Source organism: Phlebotomus papatasi, chromosome 2 (genome assembly GCF_024763615.1).
Source record: "Phlebotomus papatasi isolate M1 chromosome 2, Ppap_2.1, whole genome shotgun sequence".
Classification (NCBI taxonomy): Eukaryota; Metazoa; Arthropoda; class Insecta; order Diptera; family Psychodidae; genus Phlebotomus; species Phlebotomus papatasi.
Genome location: NC_077223.1, coordinates 10,954,458 through 10,982,438, shown reverse-complemented (window position 1 = coordinate 10,982,438; position 27,981 = coordinate 10,954,458). Strand labels below are relative to the sequence as shown.

The 27,981-nt window shown below is 31.8% G+C and overlaps 3 protein-coding genes across 3 annotated transcripts in view; 2 read left to right on the top strand and 1 right to left on the bottom strand.

The window, feature by feature from the left end:
• Positions 1–24: 24 nt before the first annotated feature.
• On the top strand, positions 25–7,654 carry LOC129803812 (lysosome-associated membrane glycoprotein 5). Its single transcript, XM_055850615.1, has 4 exons — positions 25–82; positions 156–250; positions 328–453; positions 6,683–7,654. Exons 1-4 carry the CDS (start codon positions 43–45, stop codon positions 7,244–7,246), a joined length of 825 nt encoding a protein of 274 aa, XP_055706590.1. The 5' UTR covers positions 25–42; the 3' UTR covers positions 7,247–7,654.
• Positions 7,655–9,178: 1,524 nt separating this feature from the next.
• LOC129803835 (MD-2-related lipid-recognition protein-like) overlaps positions 9,179–27,981 on the bottom strand; it is a 25,826-nt gene continuing 7,023 nt past the window's right edge. Inside the window, exon 2 of the mRNA XM_055850646.1 lies at positions 9,179–12,823. Coding sequence (XP_055706621.1) covers positions 12,450–12,823 — 374 coding nt within the window. The 3' untranslated portion in view covers positions 9,179–12,449. The remainder of the gene's footprint in view (positions 12,824–27,981) is intronic.
• LOC129803808 (protein transport protein Sec31A) overlaps positions 13,744–27,981 on the top strand; it is a 108,428-nt gene continuing 94,190 nt past the window's right edge. The window contains exon 1 of the mRNA XM_055850612.1: positions 13,744–13,747. The gene's annotated coding sequence lies outside the window, so the exon portion shown is untranslated. The remainder of the gene's footprint in view (positions 13,748–27,981) is intronic.

Below are 27,981 nucleotides of genomic sequence, written 5' to 3'. Positions count from 1 at the left end.
GTAGAAAATTTCTCAGAAGAAAACTACAGAAGATCCAGACAAATGCTACCTGAAAAAATCTTTTTCTTTGCAATATTTTTCTGTAAGTCCATAAGAAGAAAATACCACCCACATAATTCATTTCAATGTAAATTTTCCACTCCTGAATTTTCCAGGTTCTATCTGCAAAGTCGCAGTAAATCTTCAGCTTGAGGGTCTATCAACGAAAAAACCAAGAATAACCAAGTACACCACTAAATCTTCACAAAATGTACTAAAGAAAAATCTTCATTGATTTCCTCACAAAGAAAATTATGGTCAATCTCTTTTTTTTGTTGGTAAAAATAGGTGACTCCCTCTCCAGCTACAACCTCTATTTATCGGGTTAATGCAACAAATGGAGCTACGTGCATTCTAATTAGGACTGATGGACTTCTCAGTATTCAGTATAGGGACAGGCTGGGAGAGGACAAGGTAATTTTCAGTGGAAAATAATCACAGTTAATTCTTACACAATCCCCTAATTGAATCTCAGGGTAGTACAGAGAGGAATAAAGTGCATTCTGATAGTTCAAACGACGCAATATTCATCGTACAGTGGAATACAATAAATATTTAAATAATTCCTGTGATTAAGAAAGTACCATGAAATACAATCCAAGAGTAATAGTGCTATTCCAATGAAAAATGAAAAGGGGAGAAGCATTTTTTTTAGTACATAAATGATCTCATGTGCTTCTGCATAATCGACTTTTCGTTGATTTCCGTCAAGACTTTTTGATGATTTTGGACTACGACGAGAACTGGGAAAACAGTCGTGACAAGAACCAAAACAAGGCTAATGGTGCTATTCCAATGAAAAATGAACATATTTTTTTTTAGCACTTTACTGTTCACAAGAGTTTCTCCATTATTGACATTTTTTTGTGTTGGTTCCTGTTATAACTATTTTCCCCAGACCTAGCCGTGTTCTAAAACCACCAAACAGTCGTGACAGACACCAACACAAAGAAAAGTCGATAGCGTAAAGTACTTGAGAACGTGTTAAAAAAAAACATGTTAATTTTGTCATTGGAATAGCATCATAAAATCGCTAAAACACATTAATTTTCCCATGGTAAAACAATTATTCAAGACACACACCAGATGGTTTTATTTATAAAATAAGTTTTCTCTAAATTTTTCATCTCGGTACAAGAAGCCTTAGAGCCAGGATTAAGGTCTTAATCTTAAGATCGGATCGTTAACAAAATATTATATACATATTAAAATATTTTGTTGAAGATTATGCATTTTCCTATTACAGTGCCCGCTTCGTAATCCGGATGATTGGGAGACATCAATATGACAGATGTCAGCTTCGTAATCCGGATGAATTTTTTGAATTTGTTCAACGTCTCGAAAATATAATACAAGTTTTTTTTCTAGAATTTTGCAATAGAAGTTTTAGAGAAGTTTAAAAAGACAATTAGAGAATTCTGTGCTATTATACTTCATTTATTAAACAAAAACATCACAGGATAATTTATTTTCATTTGTTGAATACTCGTGCATACATAACCTCAAAATGATTTTAAATGTAACCGTCGATAATTCGTCCGGATTACGGCGATCCGGATTAGAGAGCGGTCACTGTATTTACAGTAGGCTCTCTCTCAATCGGGCATATGGGGCAAAATGTCATTAACATTATCGATAGATTTGGGCGTCAAAGTCATTGTAAATTCAACAAAAAGTGTTCAATGATGAAGGATCCATGATAAAATAAGATTAATTACAACGAATTTGAGCAAATTTGCTTCATAATTAAACGTGAAATTTGCCAAGAAATTTTTTCGCCCGATTCAAAAAGAGCCGATTGAGCGAGAGTCTACTGTAGGTTTCGTTTTAAAAAGCATGTAAAAATTTTAATTAAACTAACCAGAAATTCTGCTTAAAAAATGGAAGTAATTGCATTAATTGCTGCTGAATTTTTAATTGAATCTTTAAACTTGTGTTAAACTTTTAAAATAATTTAAAGGGTAACGTGGGCGTGAGTCAAAAAGACTGCAAAACACCATATTTTTTCTAATTTTCTTTTTTGACATAAAAAAAATTTGGCTTTTGACATATATAAATTTTGACATGAAAAATGATCTGGAACCTTATGAACCGCACGATCCCTAAGAAAGACTCTGGAAGCACAATTTAGTTGAGTGAGTTAAAAATTGTCCAAAAATGACCTTTATGAAATGCTAAAAAGAAATTCGTTGCAAATAAGTAATTTTAATGCCCTTCCAGCCACTTAAGAAGATCTTCATCAGGATCGAAAGCTCTGGGCAAAACCAAAAAAGTGTTTTCATCTTAGGGTGACTAACATTTTTATTGGCAATTACCGGAGACATCCCTATAAAAAAAATTTTATGTTCATAAGCATATAAAACAGGGGTGAGCATGAACGGTTGGAAACTGAATAAACGTCAAAATCAGTTTGCCCAGGAAGCGTTTTGACCATTGATGTACAATAATCATTAGACGTTTGTTCGGTTTTAAACGGTTTTTGCTCACCTCTGATATAAAAGTTCAACATTTAAACTAGATTTTCTGAAATTTTCGTTTAAAAATCTTTAAAATTCAGCCGGTGGGATCTAATTTCGGAGAATTATTTTGAAAAAAAAAAATGTTTTTTTGTGGGCAAGATTCTCAGAGTGTATTCATCAGAAATCAAAAAACTAAACATCTCATGTTAGGTGATAATTTATACTCGAACTTGAACGGTAGATTTTTTTTTAATGAAATTTGGATTTTTGGCAGAATTTTATACAAAAATACAATTTTCGGCGTATTTTACACCACGTGTAAAGTAAGTTGTGATCAAAATTAAAGAAAGTCTTCCGTTCGAGTACAAGTTTAACTCGGCAGCTAATAGGAAATATTTATTTATTTGGTGTCACATGAATATACTGTGAGAAGTCTTACGGCGTTATCACACTTGCACATTAAAATTTTAATGTGATTCACATTAATTGTCGCTTGTGAGCGTCCAAATATGTTATTTGTGTCTTTAAGTCACTTAATATTTTGGGTTTTTCTATTTATTGATAAAGAAGTGGACTTGGTCTGCAAAAGTTAGTTTAAATTTACCTAAAGCATAAATATTTTTCACATTAAAAAATTAAAGAGAAAATCGCATTAATTTTTCGTATTAATGCTATAAATCAATTAATATCAAATTTTGCGGGCCAAGTCTACCTTTTTATCAACAAATAGATCAAATTTTGAATATAAAATGATTCAAACACACAAATTACACATTTGGACTCTCACCAGCGACAATTAATGTGAATCATATTAAAATTTTAAATGTGCAAGTGTGATAGCACAGTTACCCACTGAAAACTATGTAATTTTTGAAAAACTGAATTGAATTTTTTAAATAAAAATTTTAGAAATATAGTTGAAATGCTATACTGTTATATGATTAAGAACTCGAATTAAATTTTAGTTTATTATGTTCAAAAATATGTCAAGGAAATATGCTGTTTTTTCTTAAAATGCCGACCCACATAACCCCTTAATCAATAAGGAAAGCATTTTATTTGTGTTTTAACCCTTTAACGACGAGATAGTTTTCGCCGATGGAAAATCAGCAATAAAAAGTAAACCGATAAACAAAACTTAAATTTAAATTTAAGTAATTTTTCTGAAGATACCGAAGACTGACAGATTTTCCCTCTAATGAAAAATATTATGTTTGAGTATTGTAGTTTCTTTTTCCAAAACGGTTTTGCTTAAAAAAAATTGTAAGTATAAAAAATAATTCAAAGCAATTTTGAATATGATTCGTCATTTTTCAGCTTAAAAATTTACTTTATATAGCAAATAGCTGATAGCAAAAAATATCCTAAGATTCCTTCAACATTGCAATTACGTATAATCATAAGAAAAAAATAACTTTAGGTAGTCAGGAAAAATTATTTTCTTTTTGTGACACCGGTGTTCCAATCGTCCTTAAAGGGTTAAAACGTAGAAAAATTTCAGTTGAGAATTGGAGAAATTGGGGTGTAGGGGATAGCGCTCTATCTTCAGACGACTCATGTTTCGAACAATTCTTTCTTTTAAATATGTTTTTAATTAATTTGATCCATTATTAATATTATATTTTAATAGCTAGTCTGATGCTTCAAATTTCTTGAAGAGGTCAAACCCGTTAAGAAAATAGAGAAAAGAATTGAGTTGTCTGAAGCTAGAGTCATCTGAAGGTATCGTGCTTTTATTTATTCGTTCTTAAAAATAACTCCGAGTTTCACTTAATATAAATGTAAAGAGAAGATTAAATTTAAAATAATTTCAGATGAAATGTGGATTATAAGTAAACATATTTCTACGAATAAGTAAAAAATCCGTTCTGAAGATTCCAAGTTATCCGTCGAATATAACATTTTTGATAGTCCCCGGTGAGTGGCCTTCAAAGTTGAAGCCAATTTCTTACTTTCACATATAAATGCGTATAGGAATTTTTCTGCACTCGTGATCGTTATGCTAAATATTTAAAAAGTGAGAAGTTTTTCCGTATTATATAAGATACCTTTCCGTATGGAGGGATAAATATACTAAATTTTTGATTATAATAAATTTTTTCCTTGGAGCACTGTGAGCTGAGTCCGAGATCAATTTAGGAATTGGCTTGAAATAGCTTCATATAATAGCTCCGCCTGGCCAACTTGCCAGGCGCTTGCATTTCTGTAATCACCCTATAATCAAACTTCGTAGGGGAAAGTACTCTCTCTTCGAACGTTCATGCCTTCGAATAATGTGAATTTTCTTTATATTTTTCTTAAGAGAGTTGCACATTTTTATTAAATATTAGTTAGCTTTATCATCAATTATTGATAATTATATGTAATTGTCTTAGGAAAAATAGAAGAAATTATTGGAAAGCATGACCGTTCGTAGGGAAAGTACTTTCCTCTAAGTCGATTTTACTGTCGGAAAATATAAAGTTGAACTCCATTTTCCAATAAAGAAATTGCTTTACTATGTTATGCTAGTTCAGAACGAACTTAAGTTTTAAATTGACAAGTAAAGCTCCTAAAAATCCAATAATAGGGGAAACTGGGGCACCACCAAACACGGGGTAGCACCAAACACTGCGATTTTTTAATCAGATATTCGACATTCAGAGGACAAGACTTACAGAAATTTATAGGCATTACAGGGATGCTTATCCACTGAAGAAATGGTCGAGATAGTCCAAGTAGTTTAAAAATAAAAATCAGTGTTTGGTGGTGCCCCAGTTTCCCCTAAATATAATTTATTATCGGTTTTATAGATTTAGCCAATAATGAAAAATATTGCTCTAATAGTCAAAATATATAAATTTAATAATAGTAGGGGAAAGTGCTCTCCCATCGAACGTTCATGCCTTCGAATAATGTGAATTTCTTTTGTTTTTCGTAAGAGATTTATACTAAATTATCATGGACTTATCAACAATTGACGATAAGCCAACTAATATTTAAAAGAAATGTGTAAGTTTCTTAGGAAAACTAAAAGAAAATTCACATTATTCGAAGGCATGAACGTTCGAAGGGAGAGTGCTTTTTCCTATAATAATAAATATATTTATATGTAGTATCTTAATGGCTAATCTGTTTCTTCCCTAATTTACTCAATGATTTTATTTAGTCCAATAAAACATTTGCTACATATTTATATAGCTAAGGTTTTTCCAGAGAATCACTCTCTCATAAATTCTGTGCTTCCCAGAAAAAATCCTGATTAAATTATTAACAAAAGAGAATAATCATTGACTTCTCAGAATGAATCATTGAGCGTCACAATATTTGCATTTCAAACATTAGAAGAAAACTTTCAGATCATTTTACGTTCGTAACAATATTTATTAAAATTTTCTGAGATAAGATAAGCGAGATAAACATTAAAATAAATTCGTAAATCATTTTTTTTAAAAGGTTAGCTAGGTATGTTTTAGGTTTAGAAACTTTAACTAATTCAGTATAAAAACTCATGAACTGAGCAACTCAATTAAAAGATAAATCTTTTAAAAGATTATTCTTTAAATATTTGATTCAAAATTCGAAGAATTTATAACCTTTCATTTAGTTTTAGTATAAAATATTTCTATTTTTCTTCTTTTTCGAATTTTATTTAAGTAAAATGCATTAACATGTAAATATTAATTTGTGGTATTACCAGACTGAAAAAGATATCTATCTGTTCAATAATATAAGTAAACAAACGATATTCATAGCAAATGACTATATTTTGTGCGCTACGCATCAATTGTGTTATCCTTTAATTTTCAATAATTCCTGGGGCTTATAATTTATTCATCAATTTGAATTGATTATACTTTGGTTGAATTAATGCAAAGCCTAGTGGTGAAAATAGGACTATAATTTTCATGTCAAACCATTACATGAATTTTACATAATTAAATATGAAATGATATTTGAATTTAGTAAATAATCGACTATATACAACTAACAAGATAATAAATAATTGTTGCGCATTCTTCGACACCAATTTAAAATGCTTTGATATGCAAAATTTCACATGAGAAATTATCTTATCTTTCAAATCTCAGACTTTGATTTGTCATGTAAATAAGGCAAATACTGATAAGGGAGAAAGAGTGGAGAATCTAGCCAAATTTCATATGAGATAAGAATTTTTCCTTCCTCTGAACTTTCTTTGTCAGGAGGCTGATGTCTTCCTCCCGGACAATGTGGACCTCAAGGGCGAATGCTATGAAGATGAGTCAAGTATCACAATGGGCTTCAAGGGATTCGTGCTTACGATGAACTTTAAAAAAACACCCGGTGGTGAGCGATGGTACATCAATAATGTGGATCTTGCATACTCTTCTTCAAACCGCGTCTTTGAGCACGTAGATCGCCCGAATCTCAACGTGAAATTGTCCACGCCACAGCATAATACCCTCCTCTTTCCAACGCCCGTAGGCAAGTCTTACATTTGCGATCAGGAACGCGTGATTACGATGTTCGCCCAGGATGAGGATGACCGATCAGGGCACCTGGCAAAGCTCTACCTGCGTGATTTGCGGATGCAGAGCTTCATGTACAAGAAGGCCAGCACCTGGGGACCACCCTTTCAGTGCAGTGCCACTGGAACCTACCGAGACGAAACTGCCCCCATAGCAGTAGGATCCACCCTGGCTATTGTGGTGCTCTGCATTATCACGGGCTATGGCCTATGGCGGTATTTCAAGGTGAAGAAGGTTCAGTACGGAACCATGGAGTAAGCACTTGGCTTTCACTTTCAGAATGAAGAGGGTATTTCACACTTTCCTTTACCATTCTATTTGGTATTATTCCAAAAAAAAAATACCAAAAGTTTTCCAGGAAATCAGAGATGGACGTCTTTTCAACTCAGTTACATTTTCTTTTTAGGATGTCTTTTAAAATATCTTTTTAAAAAATACAATAACAATTTATAGTTCATTTCTTTTCATGGAACGATCATTCACGTATTACACAAAAAATGTTTGTGTAATTTTACGATGATTAATTTACTTGTATTTTGTTTAAAAATATTAAAAAAATATATACGGGTATAAAAAAAGTTCTTATTAAGCGTTTACCAAAAAACAAATAGGGGAAAATGCGCTACCTTCGGACGACTCAAGCTTTGGACAACATTTAGATTAACATCAAATCGTCAGTTAAATCAGCATTTGTCGTAACTTCATTTTTGCGATTTTGGGATATATACATATTTAGAATCGGCGTAATTTTGTTTATTAAACTCACATGGGAAAAAGAAACATTTATAAGTCCATTAAAAATTATTTTAAACAAAAATTATCGTAAGTGCCCTTAATTAAGAAAAATTTATCAGAATTTGTCGTAACTTCCATTTTTGGAGAAGTTACGACAAATTTTCATACAAAATTTGCTCTAATCAGCATTTGCCGTTAATTTTTTTTAGCTCGTTTGCGTAGCTTGTAATTTGCAGCAAAAATTTAATATTTCTCATTAAAACGTTCACAAACTCTTCCACATATCCAAAGACAGTGCGAATAGTGTAAGCATAAAATCATTTTGATTGGATATTTGTGAGAAAAAAAGTGAGGAAAAATCCCTGCCCATCTGTCATTAATTCAAAACAAAACAAGTGACGCGGCGCACAAAATTTATTCAATAAAATTTATGAAATAAAAGCTTTTAGGGAGAGGGATCACAGTTTAATTGACTAGTTTAGTGAATTAAAGGCACTTATCATCACTAGAGTAAATAAAATTGATATAATGTCTTATTGAAAATTGTCGTAACTTCCAAGATCTCCATACATTAGAAGTTACGGCTTTATAAACGATGCAAGTTACGATAAAATATTATTGTGTTTCTTCTAACATATATCTAAATATCTCAGCTTTTGAATCATTTTATAAAGATTTTCTCGAGTTAACTTACAGTTTATTAGTGGCACTTTTATTATTTTGACTCAAAAGTATCGCATTCGGGGCTCATTTTTAAGAAAAATGAAGCTGAACTTAAAATTTCGTCTCCTGAAAAGTTGTCAAAAGGAAGTTACGACAAATGCTGATTTAACTGACGAAATATATTTTACACATAGCTTTTTTTCAAAATTTAAGGCATATTGGATCAGCTAAATATAATATTATAATAGGCCAAATTATTAAAAAAAAAATTGCACGAAGCTTCAGTCGTCCGAAGGTAATGCGCTTTCCCCTACGGAAAATTTACCCATAAAGAAATACTTTAAAATTATGGGCTGTAAAAAGAATCTAAAGAAAATAATATTACAACTAAAAAATCTTGACAATTATTCTTCGCGGTATAATGCCTAGAGCACAATAATTGTTTTTTTGTAAACATGTTTTTGAGAGAGTTCAGTGAGAGTGAGTGAGATCTAGATCTAGTCATCTCGCTCACACTCACAGAAAATTTTGAAAACATGTTTAAAAACAAAAGTTATTGTGCGCTGGTCATAACGCGGTTGAAATTTAACAAAGGGATAACCAGTGATTAGTCCTGGAAAAATGATGAGGAGGAAGCAGAAGAAAACCCTGGTCAGAATAATACCAGGGATATTCATTCTTCATCTTGTAGATAACGCAAGGTCTGATTAATTTTTGGAAAAATGTTGAGGAAGAAGCGGAAGAATATTCTAATTAGAATGGGGGGATGTCCCTTTTTAGAGGAATTTGAAGAAAAAAATAGCTAAAACGGTCTTTGGGTTATCCTTTTGTTACATTTAAACTCAATTAAACCGCTAAAAAAATGGATATTAAGATTTATTTTGCAGACTAATTTTCTATAGACTCTTTATTCTGGTTAGACCTAAAATTCTAGAGAACGTTTTTACGGCCACAATTCCTTTATATTTATTTTACAATGAACGCCTCATTATATCCCTCCGCAATTTTGGAAGAAACCAAGCAATAAATTACCCAATTAATTGTTCAATGCTAAATGAAAATTAATGACTTTATGTGTCAAGCTTTTCCTATTATTTCGTAATAAAATTTTCAAAGGAAAACTGCAAGTTGTTTTCCAAGGAAATGACAGATTTCATTATTTCTTCAAAGAAATGATTATAGTTAGGAAAACATTTCCAAGAATTGTTGACTCACTCAGGATTTTATTGAATGTTTCTTAATGCTAATCTATTTTCAACACACTTTTAAGTGGAAAACACAATGCTCGTTAGAGGGAAGGGGGGCACCTTTGAAATGGGGAACCTTTAAAACAGCGTTTTTTGGCATCAAATAAAAGTGTAGTAAAAAAATAAAAAAGGGCAGTATTTTACGAAAAACAGTCAGCAAAAAATTAAAATTGAGCATCAAAATATAAAAGTTGGTTAAAAGAAAATAAAAAAATGAGTAATGAATTATTAAATTAATTAATCAATTAATTAATTAATTAATGAGTAATATTAGAAATTTTCACTTCGAAAAAAGTCTTATTTTAAAGGTGCCCCAATTCAAAGGGGCCCCACTTCTCTTTTAAGTTTACTACACACGATATATACGACTAAAATAAGTTATTAGGGTAAAAATACAGTAGAGTCTCTCAAATCTGAATCTCTCAAATTCGAACGACGACGTTTGGATTCAAAATGTCAATTGTGGGGTTATGTTAAGAAATTCATATTCTGGGTGAATGAAAATCATATTAATTTGCTTCTTCCTGAATGTTTACATACATTATAATCGTATAAAATGAAAAGGAAGTATGTTACTACTAAGATTTGTGAGAAAATACGGGAATTTGATTCAAAGTACAATTTAATCTCACATAAATTTCGTTAGATTTGAAAAAATCGTTCGAATTTGGGAGGTGAGAAATGTCAAAAATACCCCCCGATCGTTCGAATTTAGGAGACTCTACTGTAGATCGAGCATCGAAATCTCAATATCATTGTCAAAAGCTGAATTAGGGGAAAGTGACCATGCTTGATACGATCCAAGCTTGATAATAACTATTTATTTTCTATGTTAATCAATAGTTATGACTTATCGCAATATATTTCAATAGCTGGTGCTAAGCCTCACATTTCCTAAAAAAAATTAGGATCCTAGCTCTTTTTTCCTAGTTTCACGAAGCAAAAATCAAAAATAGGTCCAAAACTGTAATTTTGATACATGATATTTTATTTATTTATTATTTTTTATTTATTATAGTATTTATTAATCAATGTCGCTGTTCAGGAAAACTACTATCATAGGCACATAGAGGGTTCATCAGTATTAATATTTACGTAAAAATATTTTTACTTGGGGACACTGTTTTTGTGGGTGGTGACAAATTCATAAATTCTACCTGTGTCCATCCTATATTTAAAAAAGGGTCCATGAATGATAATTTAATTGTGGCAACTCTATCATTAGATGTGATTCTTTCATAATTACACCTATTGTAATCCTCCAATTTTATCGACAATTGACATAACCTTCAACCCTGTTGCCTGAATTTTGAGGTTGCAAAGTGACATTTTCTTGGACTCAAAGTGAAAAAATGGTTTTCGCTAGCACCCTAATGTCATAAAAACATGGCTTAGAAAAATTACATAAAAGTGATTTTAAAACTAATAACCAGTCGTACAAACGGTTTAAGCAGATAGATTAGAGTTCCGTCTAAATATTGATGTGCAATTTTTTGTATCCAGTGAAATTTTTGCAGTGAAAATAGGCCTCCGATTTGTCGAATCAATTATTATACAGGAAGGCCCCCTACCCGACTTGTATAAAAGTCGCCACTGAATTTTCATTTTCTTCTTGAGGAAAATCTAAGGATTTCCAGGAACTTTCTGAGGCTGGATTATGAACCTAATAAGTGAGACATTTTTTTGTCATAGTGGAGGAATCGCTTCGGTTTGTGTGTTAATCAGAAAAAAATCACAAACCTTGGACATCATTTTACAGTATCAAGCATGGTCACTTTCCCCTATTTTTCTTAAACAATTTGTGAGCCGAGACACACACCATAAACCATAAACCTTATTGTCTTCCTTGATTCACTTCTCAGATTTTTTTCAGATAGAAAACTAACATTAATAAGAAAATAGTGGACGCGGTTGTCCTAGAAAGTTATAATATTCTATTAAGTAAATGGTATGTGTCTTTGCTAAAAGTTTTCTGATTTTGACAGCCAATGCATTTTACCCATTTTACTCTTAAAACATTAATTGGAATTTTCATCTCAAATGTTGTCAAATAATTAATTAAAATTTAATCAAACCCACAAACTGTTTATAAATAAATATTTGATAACATCGGACGAGAATATTTGGAAATTATTATTTTCGTGAATTTTTGCGGTCAACAATAAAATTAATGAACTGCATTGACTTGAAATAATGCCAACATTCGGTGTACTCGGGTTTTTCAATTTAACACTAATAAATTAAAATAAAATGTAGTATTTGAGTAAATAAAACAATTTCAGCAATATTTATTTACTCTATACTAACCATAGGTTAAAACGTCCATCTCTGTTGATCAAATACACAGAGAACACCCGATAATTTATTCGAAAAATTTTATGATTGTATAAATCATTGAGAAGTCTTCCAGTTTTTTGGTGTGAAAACAGAAAGAGATAGAGAGAGATATTTAAAAGAAAGTTAATAAAATAGCAAATAGTCGTTATTGCAGAATTTATCACATTCTGACCAAATATGCATATTTTAGAAAACATATCAAATATATTGATGTTGCCAGAATCAAATGTTATCTCCAATTAGAATAAATAATCTTAATTTTAAGATCTCATTCTCGTGTCATGATAAATTTTCCACTCTTATTTCTTTTATTTTACTTTTTATTTCATCTCCGTAAATGTAAGAGCTTTCTGCGTAAAATTGAGACAAGAGAAGAAAATAAAGTTCAATTAATTACCATTAGAACATTTTATTTCTTGGCACTATAGCATCTGTCGTAGAGAGCTTTTCTTGTTGTGAGAATCGTGCTTCGAGGAAAACTACTTTGTGAGGCGAATCTTTGTGAGGAAGCAACAGAAGTTATCGTCCTCATTCTTAATCTTCATCTTAATGTCGAATGTCCTGATGGGGAACTTCTTGGATACATTGAGGGTCCAGGCGTAGGTATTGTTAACATTAGCCTCAACCGGACATGAAACAATGTTGCAGCCATTTGTGTCCACTCCAATTAGTGGCAGATCCACCCCTTCGTTGCTCCAGTAAATTCTACTGTCCAATTCTGTAGCCCTAAATGCTGTTGAATAGTCAAATTCAATGGTAGCTGAACGACCGCGTTTAACTTTGCAAGGTTGGTCATTTTCAGCTTCAGGGCAGGGATTTATCCGCACAGCGTGAATTGTGCAATCCTGTGGAGCTGAAAGGAATATATTAAAAAATCAATATTATTTGAGCGACGACTTGTTGAATTATTAATTTAATTAAATAAATGGAAAAGTGCGGTACAGTGCGATTGGATCTAATTTAAGACGCATTTTCTGATTAGAATTTATTTTAAATGGAATTATATTTAATACTAGGGTAAGTGTGCCAAATTCCGGCCAGCTTCCAATTCCGGCCACCTTTTTTGTTCCTCGAATTTCCATGAATTTTTAGTTTTTACATACTCTAGAGATTATACCATGCAAAAGAATAACAAAAAATGTAGCTTCGACAAACAAGATGACTTGAAAAAGATATTGGAAGAATTCCCGAAGGGCAAGAAACTATGAGAATAAAGGTGGCCGAAATAGGGCACCAAAGCTATGTCTACATTTTTATTCATTTTAAAATGTATTAGGAATAATTTTAAAGTAAATAAAGATGATAAACTGTCCACAAGGTTCTAAGCAACACTCTTAAAGTAGAAGGAATGAAAAAAATCAATTTCTATTAAAGATATTACATTTCAAACTTGAGACTTTGGCGCTTGCATGCAACTATGCCGAAATTTGGCACACTTACCCTATAGATCTTTTTGTAAAGTTCGTATTATAAAAGTTAGCAACTTTTAAAATTTTCGGGAGTGAGTAGTTTTTGATGACTAAAATATTTTTTTAAGACCTCATCATGTGACACTAAAACTAACTAAATTTTCATTTTTTTTTAAATTATGCATGTCTGAAATAGCCCCACTGTTCTCTGTGACTTTAAAGCAAATTAAATTTTGAATCATATATAAATCATACGTTCTAATGAAAAAGGTTTTGTAATTTATTAACAAGGGAGAAAAAAAGAGCTAATTTAAAAATAGCTAAATTTAATAAAGGAAAAAACAGAATTGATAAAGTGTCCCAGCTTTGCGGAGTGCTCGAAATTACGTATACATATATTTTTTTGTCCATGGTAGTTAGCTATCGATTTAAACTGGTTTATAAATTGACAGAAAACTTTACCAAAATTGATAATTGTTAATAAATCGCAAATATTTAGCAATGACATCTTTAAACAATTAACTTTAATTTTAATCCTTACCTAGTTCTCAAATAATTTTGGAATACTTAAAAATTTTACCTTCGAAGATTCAATGTCGAACATTTTTTCGATCATTGGTATGCATACGGTAAAGTGCCCTCTAGTCGACCGGTTCCCCGACTCGACCGGGTGGTCAATATTTGAATGTTTGATGGTGAATTTCTATAAAATTGTGACTGATTCGTATTTACAGTAGAGTCTCTCAAATCTGAATCTCTCAAATTCGAACGCCGTTTGGATTCAAAATGTCAATTGTGAGGTTATGTTAGAAAGTTCGTATTTTTGGTGAATGAAAATCATATTTATGTGCTTCTTCCTGAATGTTTACATACATTATAGTTGTGTAAAATGAAAAAGAAATATGTTACCATTAAGACTTGCGAGAAAGTACAGGAATTTGATTTAAAGTACAATTTAATCTCACACAAATTTCGTTAGTTTTGAAAAAATCGTTCGAATTTGGGAGGTGAGAAATGTCAAAAATACCCCCCGAGCGTTCAAATTTAGGAGACTCTACTGTATTTATGAAATAATTGACCTATTAACCCATTCAGGCAATGTACCAAAAACACTACAGATAGAATGATCATATTTTGGAATTAGTTTCCTACAGATTAATAGATGAATTTTTTGAAAAGAAATTTTTTTTATCTATTATGGGGGCGCGGGGATTCGCCTTCAAACACACGTCTTAACGGTCACTGAATTTAAATTCTGTTCATTAATTCATTACAAACTCTACTGCTTTAGATAGAGTAACTATCCAAGAAAACAAATTGGCAACCAGAATTCAAATCAGGAAAGAGGAAAGAAGCCAATTTTAATAAATTCGACGAGATGTCGAATTTTCCGTCCGCCATTTTGAGCAAAAATTTTGCATGACCTTCCGCGAAGGAAGAAAACAATAACAAAATGTATTTTCATCTCTGTCGGACTATTTTTCACAAGTAACTGAAGAACTAAAGTTACTAAAAATCCATTCCCGACCCGACAGCAATTCGAGTATCAGTTGCCCAGGAAATCATCTGAAATCACTCAATTTGCGTATGATGTATAATACCATGGTAAGGAATGGGTTAATGTTAGATCATACGCCAAATATTAGTGCAAATATAAATAAATTGAATAAATAAATCTACCGGTCGAATTGAGGAACCGGTCGACTTGAGGGCACTTTACCTTATGCATGAACGAAATGTTCACTTGGACTACCTCCAAAACACCCGAAAATAAAAGACTCGTGGAAGTTGTTCTCGAAATAAACGATAAAACCATGGTTTTCGAAGGATTTGGAAGGGGAGGGGGGTTAGTTCGGTAAAAAAATCGTTAGACGAAGTTTTTTAGGCGTCATAGATTACCGAAAGTTGATTATCGTTTAAGCTTCAGTTCGATTATGACAAATTCAAAAAAACGGATTCTATAAATACTTTTCTCTCTTTAAGTTGAAGCAGTAGACCACAAAAAGTTTATCTGTTTCTTGAGATACAGTAGAGTCTCGCTATATGCCATCGCTCTATAGTCCACAATTTATCGACTGTTGATTTCAAAACACTGATTTTAAGTTAGGTTATGTTTTTTAGTATGCGACATACATAATTATTTTAATATTTTTGGCAAACTTTATTAAGTAGTTGTGATAATTGTGATCCACAATGAAGAGAGCAAGGACAAGTACCACAATCGCAAAGAAAGCGGAAGCCGTCAAGCAATTTCAATACTAAAAATCGTTGATAATTTTAAAAAATTACATGGACTATAGTGCGACCCAAGTGTCAAATTTGAAACCAAATATGGACTATAGCGAGACTCTACTGTATCTTCTTTTTTAGAAATCATAGCACACTTCCTTCATCTGCTCTTTTTTAGTTTTAAAACTTATTTTCTCGGGTAGATTTACTTTAAAAAATTAAAACATTAAAAACTTCAAATTTTCAAATTTTTACGCATATGTAAAAACTTTATCGTTTAATTAAGTTATGACTAATAAATAAAATTGCATTGGCTTAATTTTAGTATTTTGTACTAATTTCAGATCGAAAATACTAAAGTAAAATCAGGAATTATTTAATTTTTGACTACGATTGGTTTAATTAATATTATTTTAGATAGGCATAAAGGATATAAATTTTATTACTAAAATTTTAATGATCGAAACTATTTTATGAAATCAATTTTAGTATTCTGTACTACTTTGAAGTTCCTAAATGAAGAATAATATAATGGTTAGTCCAAAAGGATTAATTTAACTAGTTTTTTAAAAAAAAATATTGTTCCAATTTTAGTGATTGAAAATATTTTTTTAGACCCAATTATAGTATTCTGTACTAGTTTCTAGTTACTCAGATTATGAGCTATTAGGAAAGTGCAAAATTTTTAAATTTCTGCAATTATTTAAATATTTAAATTCAAATTTAATTAAAAAATTAATGCTTAAACTACAATATTTGAAATCTTTGATCTCAATTTTAGTATTTTGTACTAATTTCAGGTTCTTAATATTACTAATTTTTGTATGAGTGCGAAATCTTTCAATTTTTGCCATACTCGATCAATTGTTTTATTAACCAAAAAATACTTCTAGTTCAAATTTCAATAATTTTGGATTTACAACACGACTCCAATAGTGTCAACGTGTTTGCTTTTTATATTTCTGGAGTTTTATTATAAATTTGTAACTATTTATTCACTCATTGAAAGTTGTCTCAAGTTTACTGATAACAAAATTAGCTTAAAAGTTTTACATTTATCCTGGAATTTAACATATTTTTTCAATACTAAAAAAATTTAATGTATTGACACTACTGGAGTCGTACTGTATTTTCAATACTCATTTTTAGTACTTTGTACTAATTTTTTTAAGAGGTAAAAATAAAATAAGCAAAATGCTTTAGTCTATCCCAAGTAGCAAAAATGTGTCATTATAACGTCATCGTTGTCGTATGGTAATAGTAATTAATTGGTGCATCCGCACGTCATACTCTCGAAGTGGGGAATAACCTCCACGTTATAAAGAGGTAAGCGAATCGACACAACTTACCATTTTGGTAAGTTTGCTAACGATCGTGTTACGTTTGTTTCACGTCGCTTCTTACCTCTTTTCTATTCATCTCTTTCTATCCCACAGCTCAAATTTTTTTCTCTCTCTTCGTTCTCCTTTTTATTTCCATGGCGCAAAATTCTATCATGAAATCTCTCACTGCAAATATTTCAATAATCAGCGCACAAATATCGCGGGATTTCAATGATTTTATCTATTATTAGAACATGCCAATATCGTTTACCGATAGAGATTTGATTGATTATCGATATAAAATACCTCCCACCCAGAAAAACGCAATATTTAATATTTTTTTAGGTGAAATAATTGTGGAAATTCCCTAATTTTTTTTTTAACATTGCCCATAATTTCTTACATGTTATTACAACTACCCAGTCACAAAAATAATTATCAAAATGTATTAGATTTTACTTAAAACGGAATTTAAAATCATTCTTAAAATTTTAAATTCGCGCGCAACAAAATCTCATGGCGCACTCAACCCAATAAAAATGTGTCCTCGGATAGTCATATGACATGTCTTCAATTCCAAGGACGGATTATTTTCATGTGCGTAGGTTCATAAAATACAGAATTTTACAAAACAATTGCAAGCCCTTTGAAGTATCCAGTGTACAATTTCAACAAACAATAAAATAAATTTGAAGTTTGTTATGATGTTAACAAAGTTGTATACTATTTCACTTTCTTAATTTTAAAGGACAATTTAAATGTTTACCTAAATTCGCCGAGTCAATTTTATGTGATTTTACAAGCAAAAAAATGAGTTTGAGAGTAATTTGTTTGTAAATAATATAGAAAACTTAAAAATTGTTATTTGCAATTTAAGTTTTATACTGAAAAGAAGAATCGCAGAAGAATCTAAAGTTCAAGAATTTTAAATGAGATCTTACAATTTATAAGAATAATATTTAAGCAAAATGAAAAAATCAAGTCCTAGAATCTCCACGAATGAACCATATGTCAGTGTAAGTGTAGAGCCATTAATACATATAAACTTTATTTCTGTTACCAAAATTAGAAACCATAAGAGAAAATTCTAGAAGACAAGAAAAATTATTTGTATGTTCATATACACTGCTTTTCTTATTCTTAGGAAATAGGAATACAAAAAATTTTAATTGTGTGAGTCGGTGAACAAAATTTGATAAATAAATATTAAGTACAGCTAGAATAATAAGAAGAAAACAACTGTGATGAAATGGTTTTTCTATGTTTATGGATCTTAACAGAATTTTAGGCCATTAGAACATATATGTAATTTGTAATACTCTGCAGAATCCTTTCTATAGCATGATATTGCCTCAGAGTCCGACTGAGAGATGATGAGCATTATTTTGGTATTATGGGGTCTCAGTGAATCAGTTAGAAGAGTAGTAATCCTATGACTATGAGATCCCGGGTTCACATCTAGATAGTAGCTGTTATATCAGTTTCAAGAAAGAATGGTATCAATCCAATGAATGAATGAATAGTAATGCTGACGTGTTTACAGAAAATGACGAAGTAACTAAGAGAGCCTGGTACAGAAACGAGTTTTGACATGAAGAGTTTTGTCGATACAAATGCACAAAAGCATAATGGACTTAAATAAGTGGTCTGGATGCAGCGGAACTTAAAGTATTAAGTCAACTTATAGACAAATTTTAATCTTAATCATGACCGTTAGAACCATTAGCTTGAACTTCTTGCTTTTCTAACATCTTTCTAAAACTTCACTAGTCCATTAAACTGGTGCGTCTCAATGTGCACCTTGTGATTTCTTGGCGATTAGGTTAATAAATAGCTTGTATTGGCTGTTTATCGGAGCATCACATGGAATTTTTCTTGCACACTGGAGCCATTTTGGGCTCAATGAGAAGGAATTTAGCTATTAGTTTTAATATCACCAGGATGCTAAAAAAAATACCAGCGCCATCACTTCATCACCATCAATTTCACCAATTCAGTCCAGCCTTCCAATACTGTTGACATTTGCATTTTTGCGTTAGTCTGCGGGACAACAGCGAGAATTAAATCATCGAATGTCTGATGGCCTCTACCACTTAAGAGAAATTTCTTTAAAAAATGCCTTTTTAAGGAAAATTTCCCCTATCCTTGTAGGCAGAAACGTCAGAATTTTTTTAGAAAAGGCAATTTTTGACGAAAATTGCATCCAGTGTGTAGACACCATAACGCGTATAGTCATTCAAGGAGAGATGAAACAGTGGGAGAGATAGACCACTTCGCTTCCTGACTACACCCTATGCACGATCTTCACCTCATTTGGTCTATTTGTGCCCTTCAACATTCTAATGAAGACCCCCAAGTTACAGCTTTCTACCTTTAAAATTGTATGAGAAAATTGAAATTGAATTTTTTAGATGTCTGAAAAATGGCCAAAAATTTTTATTTCGCCATATGAATACGTGTATTTGGGGTCTGAGGAGGGATGGAACTTAATAGTTTTGGCAACACTTCCGGTGTGAATTTTGGTCAATGTTCTTCAAAATCTTTTCAAGTAAATCTTAGAAATTATTTTCCCTAAATTTCTGGTAAGACTGACTTGATACACTCAGCGAAATTGCCATCGAATTATATGAGCCACATATTCCACAAAATAAATCATTTATACTGAAAAAAATAAAATAAACTCCAATAAATTCAATGAAATAGTGTTCATGTCTAAAATCATTTCCCTCCTTTTCTAAATTAATAAAATAAACTAGAAATACTTTGCTAAAATTAGGGGTGTTCCATCTCACCCATACTTTTTTTGAGTGCCTCAAAATGCAACTTTTTTAAATCTAATTTTTCGAAGAGACTATTTTCATCTAGGCTTTTCTAATATTTATATCTTAAATTTAGAGTCTTCAAATGATAAACCAGTGAGATTCGTCTTTGTCTCGCATTCAATACGTATCCGCAATATTGAATATAAAAAAGGTGTTCCATCTCTCCTCGTTAAAAAGGTTCTATACAACCCCCTGGCAAGTTGCCTGAAATTTGAAGTCACTTTCTCATACTTCGATTTAAATTTATATGGGAATTTTTTTGCACTGGCTACCGTTATGCTAAATATTTAAAAAAGTGAGAAGTTTTTCCGTATTATAAGATACCTTTCCGTATGGAGGGATAAATATACTAAATTTTTTGTTTAAATAAATTTTTTCCTCAGAGCATTGTGAGATGAGTCCGAGATCAATTTAGGAATTGGCTTCAAATAGCTCCATATAAAAAAAGCCAACTTGCCAGGCGCTTGGTTCTATAGTAAAGATTTGAAGAATCTGTCTTTTTTCTTTAGGAAGATATCTTATTGTATCTATTGTAGATATTATATTGATGCATTCTTACCTCTAATTCGAACTCAACAAAGGATTTCTACACAGAGAAAAATTACCCTCTAAATTCAAGAAAAAAATACTCTAACTAAGGGTTCGATTTTGCTCCAAGCAATTTTTTTCTTAAATTTCGCTTAAATTAAGAAAAAATTTCTATAAGAGCATTTTCTTAAATTTTAGAGTACGATGGTTTTGAAATTCAGTAGCTTTGAATTTAGACTTTATTACTCTTAAATTTAGAGAAAAATAGTTTTGAATTTGTAGCAAAAATGGTTTTGATTTTAGAGCATTGTGGTTTTGATTTTAGAAACTTATGGGTTTGATTTTAGAGTATCATGGTTTTGATTTTAGAAACTTATGGTTTTGATTTTAGAGTATCATGGTTTTGATTTTAGAGTATCATGGTTCTGATTTTAGAGAATTGTGGTTTTGATTTTAGAAACTTATGGTTTTGATTTTAGAAACTTATGCTTTTGATTTTAGAGTATTGTGGTTTTGATTTTAGAAACTTATGGTTTTGATTTTAGAGTATGATGGTTTTGATTTTAGAGTATTGTGGTTTTGATTTTAGAGTATCATGGTTTTGATTTTAGAGAATTGTGGTTTTGATTTTAGAAACTTATGGTTTTGATTTTAGAAACTTATGGGTTTGATTTTAGAAACTTATGGGTTTGATTTTAGAGTATTGTGGTTTTGATTTTAGAAACTTATGGTTTTGATTTTAGAAACTTATGGTTTTGATTTTAGAGTATTCCCAATAAACATTTTTAGGCAAATCATCGAGAAAAACTCGACGCTGGAAAGGTAGAAACTTGACTCACGCTAGGCAAAAAGTCGAAAGTGGGGAAGAATTTATCTGAAAATATTCGAAATCACAGTCGACAATAATTCGAGAAATCTTCCCAAATATTTTCCAATATTTGTCCAGCCCACAAAAGTCAAAATAAATTCCACAACGAGTTGCCAGCTGTGAAAAATATATTCCACATACAAAATGGATATTCACCTGGCAACCTCGTCAAGTGATAAATGATTCCATCTTCCAAAATTAATAGAATTATGATATCTTTATTGCAGGAATTCAATTATTTTTATATTTATATAGAAATTACGGCAGTGCTTCTCCAATAGAGAATTAAATGAGGAATCATATAGTTTCACGCCTTTCACGAAATAATATTTATTTCTATGAGAAAATCAGCTATAAAAATTAAAGCATTTTTAATATTTTTCCAATGCTTTCTACAAAATTCTATATTTTCTGTAGAGTTATAAAAATCAAGAAACAGAATTTTAGAGCAATAAAAAAACGAGAAAAAAGAGTTTCAATTTTGCTTAAAATTTCATTTACATGAAAAGAGGCCATTTCCCCAAAAAAAATACAGAATGCATTTTTTTTTACGCGGTATAATAATAGTGTATAGTTGGGGTATAATATGTAGAAAAAAACTAATATTACGACAATTTTATTTTGTTTAGGTCCATGGATCCTTTCTTATGACTTACGATATATAATAAGCAAATATTAATTTTAATTAATAAATCTCAAAAACCAAAAATACTTATTTCACTTATTTTCATTACATTCTTTTCTAATGTAAATTTCTAAATATATTTGTAATTTGGACCTAAACGTAAGTATGTATTTTTTTTTAATTTGTTGGTATTCCTTGTGTTTCAGGACTTAAAATTTCCATCTGAATTTATATTGCGGGTATTTCAGAAGTTTTCTGGATAATTAGACCAGTTTTGGCCTATTCTGCTGATTTTCTGTGTGCTTGTGAATTGAAAGTCACCATTTTGTCTTACGTCCGTCGCAGGCATTGCGAACTGGTACCCCAGTTTCATCCTATTCTACAAAAGTTCTAGGTGTTTACGGGCTATCAGTCCCTTTTTTCAATATTGCGGGTAAAAAGAACTTTTACAAAGATAAAAGACGGGGGAAGCTCTCAACAAATGGCTTCCGGACCACAAGGAGCCGAAAATCCGCCCACTATTTTAGTCGTCGCACGTTACTGTGCACTTAAGCACTTTTTGTTAAATAGTAGGGTGGAGGGGAAATATTCCCGTGGAACAATACACCAAAAAACTAGGATGGTAAAATTTATCATCCTGCATACAACATTTTAATATCCGTATAGTAAAAAAATCACCGAGCAAACGAGATATTAGATCGGACAGAAAAATATTGTAGAGTATACGTGCTGATCTTTACAATTTACTAACCTATAGATGTTAGATTCTACCATCCGGATAGCAAAAACCTAATAAGCAAATGATAGATTTTACCTTTCGCATGCATTTTTCTTGAAAATATTATTTGACAAACTATTTTCATCATTCTTCTTGCTGAATAAAGGAATAAAAATGCATATAGGCTTCAATTTATTGTTTTATTTAATAAATTCAATTCCGAGGTGTTATATGTATTGGTGCGATAACTTATGTTACTCCTGGCACTCACATTACACATTTACAGACATATTTCCCCATTTAAATGTTTTCGCGCACAATTCTTCAAAAACATCTTTTAGTTTGTTATTTTTTGAACTTACGCACTATAAATAATTGTGTTCAGTAAATTTAAACACTCTTCCATAGTTTTTTCTAATTCAACTCAGCAAAATTACCACGAAAATAAACATATGGAAGCCTAAAATGTGTCATTTTCCCTTTCATTTTTTCAGCGCTCGATACTTCTCTCTCTCTCACTCTCACTTTATATTGACATTTAACAGCCGGATAGTAAAATTTTACTCGCCTGGAATGTAATTTCAATTCAAATTACTATTCTCTGTGAATTTCACTGTCTTCAAATAAAATTCTAATATCTCCCTGTTTAATTATACCATCCGCGATTTTTTTTTGTTGAAATCTACAAGTTCAAGAAGGTAGATTTTAAAGAATAATGACTATAGAGGCTGATACTTTCTAATATCTTTTGAGGCAGTAGAATTTTAAGACACGATTTGTAGAAAACACCATCTACATTTTTCTCGGTGTAGAAATATTGCAGTAGAACATGGTGAAAGTGTTTAGTTGTCAAAAGTTGTTTAATTTTCTGTAGTGGAGGTTTTTCATGTCGTTGTCAAAAGCGGATAGAGAGTTATCCAAGACAAATTTGTGGCTATTCCAAGGTGAAGAATCAGGGTGGCAGGAAGGCTTAACTTATCCCGGTACGCGAACGATTCGTCTTCAGGCGTACATGCGTAAACTATCCATTAAACGTCGGGAGCGGCTACGACTGTAGCTGGAATGTGTCTTCCACGGTTCCAATGTATAGAGTGTCAGGACTGAGGACAGAAATCGTCGCAGAGTTGGTACAGATGTTTTGACAAGGTGGATTACGCCTCATCCACCAAGAAGGGACGGAGATGGTAAGAAGACCGTTGACGCAGAATTCTGTGATCTCAACGCACAACATCGAACAGAGTGACGGGAGGCAGACTGTGAGAGAAAGAAGAGCATAGCTACAATTTGTTTTAGTGAGGCTTCTTTTACATCACCACAACGTCCAGTAACAGCTGGAAGATTTCCTCAGGATTCTCCTTATTCCCCAAAATTCTGAGAAAATCACGAGATTCTAAACCAAGAAGACCAATCTGTTCAGCACTGAAAGTGAATGTAGTGTTCTCACTGACGCCATCAAAATAAATGCGCCGGGAAGACGAGTGAACCACTAAAGGCGATTAGCCCACTACGGTGATCAAATAGGAGGACAGCCTTGAAGAGATCTTACTCAATGTCCCTAGGAAGTGGAGTCTAGTGTCCGGGGGTAGTGTGCCTGATGGCTCATGCCCAGTGCTTAGTAGAAAGCTATTGGAGAGCGTTCCTCTGTGTGCACCCAAGATGGTCTCATTAGCCACACACTCCGAGACGTCCCCAGAAAATCACTGCCCTGACTACAAATGCTCCCAGAGCACATCTGTATGGCGAGGAATTTATTGTGACTAAATCATGTAGCAAAAGAGGATTTTCTTGATTTTTTATCAGATAACATCGTTCAATAGAGAGTCTAGTTGCCAAGGTGTAATAGTCAGAAGGGTGGGGGCCCCTACCCATATTCGAAACAATACATAATATAATTTAAATAAAAGCCTAAAATACATTACCGTGGAAGTCCATCACTTGAACCTTTTCAAAATTCGCTTAACAATAATTGCTGCAAATACACCTTTTTGTTCCACATTTTAGAAAAGTCCTCCAAGGAACATATTGACCTATTTTAAGGATACTCAGTATTAGAGGGATATAATACACTATAATCTTTCTAGTATGAGTAAAAAAAGTAAACATGAATGGTGGAGGTATGCTACGGGATACTCCTTAACATCCTGCGTGAAAAAGCCCCACGAACTTATGCAATCATCCAATAATTATGGCTAGGTAAATTTGTGTAAAAAATTAGTGACAATGATTACATAATGTCAATATTAGATATGCCCACACAAATTTATCAAAAAAAATGTTGAAAATAGTTGAATGTAATAGGAAAAGCTAAAATATTTAGTTACTAAAAAAATTACATAAAAATATTATTGTCTATTATTTCTCTATAGTACAAGAAAGTAAGTTCACTTCAACTTGTCAGAATATAAGTAGAATAAGTTGATTTTTTGCAAAATTCGTTTTTTTTTCACATTTTGGGTACTCCTTGACACCCTCTGTCTTCCTTCTTCTTGGGAAGTTAATTATTCCCAAAGTTACAAAGGTATGAAATATTAAAACCCTATACTCAGCATGCAAAATCTGAGCTTGAAATCTCGCTCCTGTGAAATTACCCATTCGCGACTTATAAGTTTTACATTCTGATCTGTCTACTTAAAGAAAATTTTAAAAATTATTGTAAATAAATCACAAAACGTAATAAATTCGAAGTAAATTATTACGCGTAATAATCACCTACTTTTTTAGTGCTTGTCAAATTTTCAGTCTGGTGCTTGAGTGTAGCGTCTTTGCGTTTCTCTATAATAATTATCGCTGAAAATGGTCTGGAAAATAGTCAGAACAATTGAAGAAGGTCTCAGTTTCATAACTGCCGTGCCCTACACTTGGGAAGAAAACGAATTGGTCTATTGACCACCGCCTGGTTTGGGGCCAATAGACAAAATCAGAGTTAACCTCACACTTGCTCCCGGTAAACAAAGTGGAGTGTAAATACTTTTTTTCGTCTCTATTAAACTATATTTTTTACATTTTTAGTCCAATCTGTATAAATGTGAGGTGAAACTTCAAAGAATTGACGTCTTCTTGGAAGCGAAAAAATTGGAAAATTGGAAATCAGTCGAAACGGAGAATGAGGATGTAATGTTCAACTATGAGCTGAAGAAAAGAAAACGAAATGAGCAGAAAATACGTCTAGCTCAGCTAAATTTCAACCAATCTCTTTCCCAAGCAAGCTCATCTCTGGTTCCATCCAACTCATCCACATCCACTGATTGCTCCAGCGGCTCTGGTGTTGTCTTAGGATTAAATATGTGTTCACAACAATCCCTCCAAACAATTTCTTTCAACTCCCAGACATCTTCGAACTCAATTGATCATATTGACACGCTGCTCTTAAATAATAGTCGAGATAGAGCCCATGTACCCTTCCCGGTACTTCCAAATACGATCAATGGATCTCTCACTATTATCTCTTCGAACCAATGCCCAGAACAAACATCACTCATCTGCAGATCTCCGTCTAATTCAATGATGAATTATACAGACACACTCCTTTCTTCTGATGGTCCAGAAAGAACCTCTGAGGATTTGGTGCCCCTATCTACCTCTATTTCTCAACAAATTGATGTGACCATGCTCCCGCTGACACAGGCAAGACAAGAATCTGATTATCTTAGCTCAACCAAATGTAATGAAGAGTGTAAGTGAAATGTTCATGTGAAGATTAAGGAATTAAACGATATTTAAAACGATAATAAACAAACATGTTTCAGTCATCAAAATCGAATTAAAATAGAAATTATGCTGATTTTTCAAATAAAAAATACATTTAAAAAGTGCTCGAGTGTAACAAAACAGATAAGCTAAGAAGAAGAAGAATGAAAATGGTAAGGATCGTGTCCAATTTTTTGCGAGTAAATTTCGAATGAATTCTGTCGAGTTTTCTTCGAAAGAGAAAATTCGAATAACAGTCTTGTTTTTGTCGAATTGGAGAATATTTGGAAACAGATATCTCCAATTAGACATGTACTGGAAAATATTTGGACAGAGATATTTCCATGTACTTGGACAATTTTCTCTCTAGAATCTGACGTCCGTAAGTCGACGAAACTTAGAAAGCTTTCTATCTGGAAAGAAAATGTTTATTGGGTTGTGGTTTTGATTTTAGGGTACCATGGTTTTGATTTTAGAGTACCATGGTTTTGATTTTATGGTACCATGGTTTTGATTTTAGAGTACCATGGTTTTGATTTTAGAGTACCATGGTTTTGATTTTAGAGTACCATGGTTTTGATTTTAGAGTACCATGGTTTTGATTTTGGAGTGTTTGCTGTGTTGATTGTCGAGTATTGCTGGTTCTGAAAGTAGAGTATTCTGAGGTTTTGAATCAAGGCAATTTGAGGGTTTTTTTTGTGAATGTTATATATTTCATTCTTTACCTTTTTCCACGTGATGCATATGATGCGCGCGTATTCACTTCCATGAAACTCTCATATGCATCTTTCATTTCAATTTTCTATATGAACTTTGCCAATCGGAATTTACCTCCACTGAAGTATGTTGCTTAATCTGAAATATTTAAGAGTATAATGGTTTTGATTTTAGAGTATCAAGGCTTAGAACCTCTCATAGTCTGTCTTATTTCGATATTTTTATATAAACTTTTCCAATCGGAATTCATCTCCACTGAAGTATGTTGCTTAATCTGAAATATTTAAGACTAATATGGTTTTGATTTTAGAATATTATTGTCTTGCTTTTAGAGTACTTTGGTTTTGATGTTGGTCTATTGTGGTTTTGAATTCTTTTAGAGTATTGGGGATTTGATTTTAGACTATTGTGGTGATGATTCTACAGCATTGTGGTTTTGATTTTAGAGTACTGTGGTTTTGATTTTAGAAACTTATGGTTTTGATTTTAGAGTATTATGGTTTTGATTTTAGAAACTCATGGTTTTGATTTAAGAGTATTATGGTTTTGATTTTAGAGTATCATGGTTTTGATTTTAGAAACTTATGGTTTTGATTTAAGAGTATTATGGTTTTGATTTTAGAGAATCATGGTTTTGATTTTAGAGTATTATGGTTTTGATTTTAGAGTATCATGGTTTTTATTTTAGAAACTCATGGTTTTGATTTCAGAGTATTATGGTTTTGATTTTAGAGTACTGTGGTTTTGATTTTAGAGTATTGTGGTTTTGATTTTAGAGTATTGTGGTTTTGATTATAGAGTATTGTGGTTTTGATTTTAGAGTATTGTGGTTTTGATTTTAGAGTATCATGGTTTTGATTTTAGTGTATTGTGGTTTTGATTTTAGAAACTTATGGTTTTGATTTTAGAGTATTATGGTTTTGATTTTAGAAACTCATGGTTTTGATTTAAGAGTATTATGGTTTTGATTTTAGAGTATCATGGTTTTGATTTTAGAAACTTATGGTTTTGATTTAAGAGTATTATGGTTTTGATTTTAGAGAATCATGGTTTTGATTTTAGAGTATTATGGTTTTGATTTTAGAG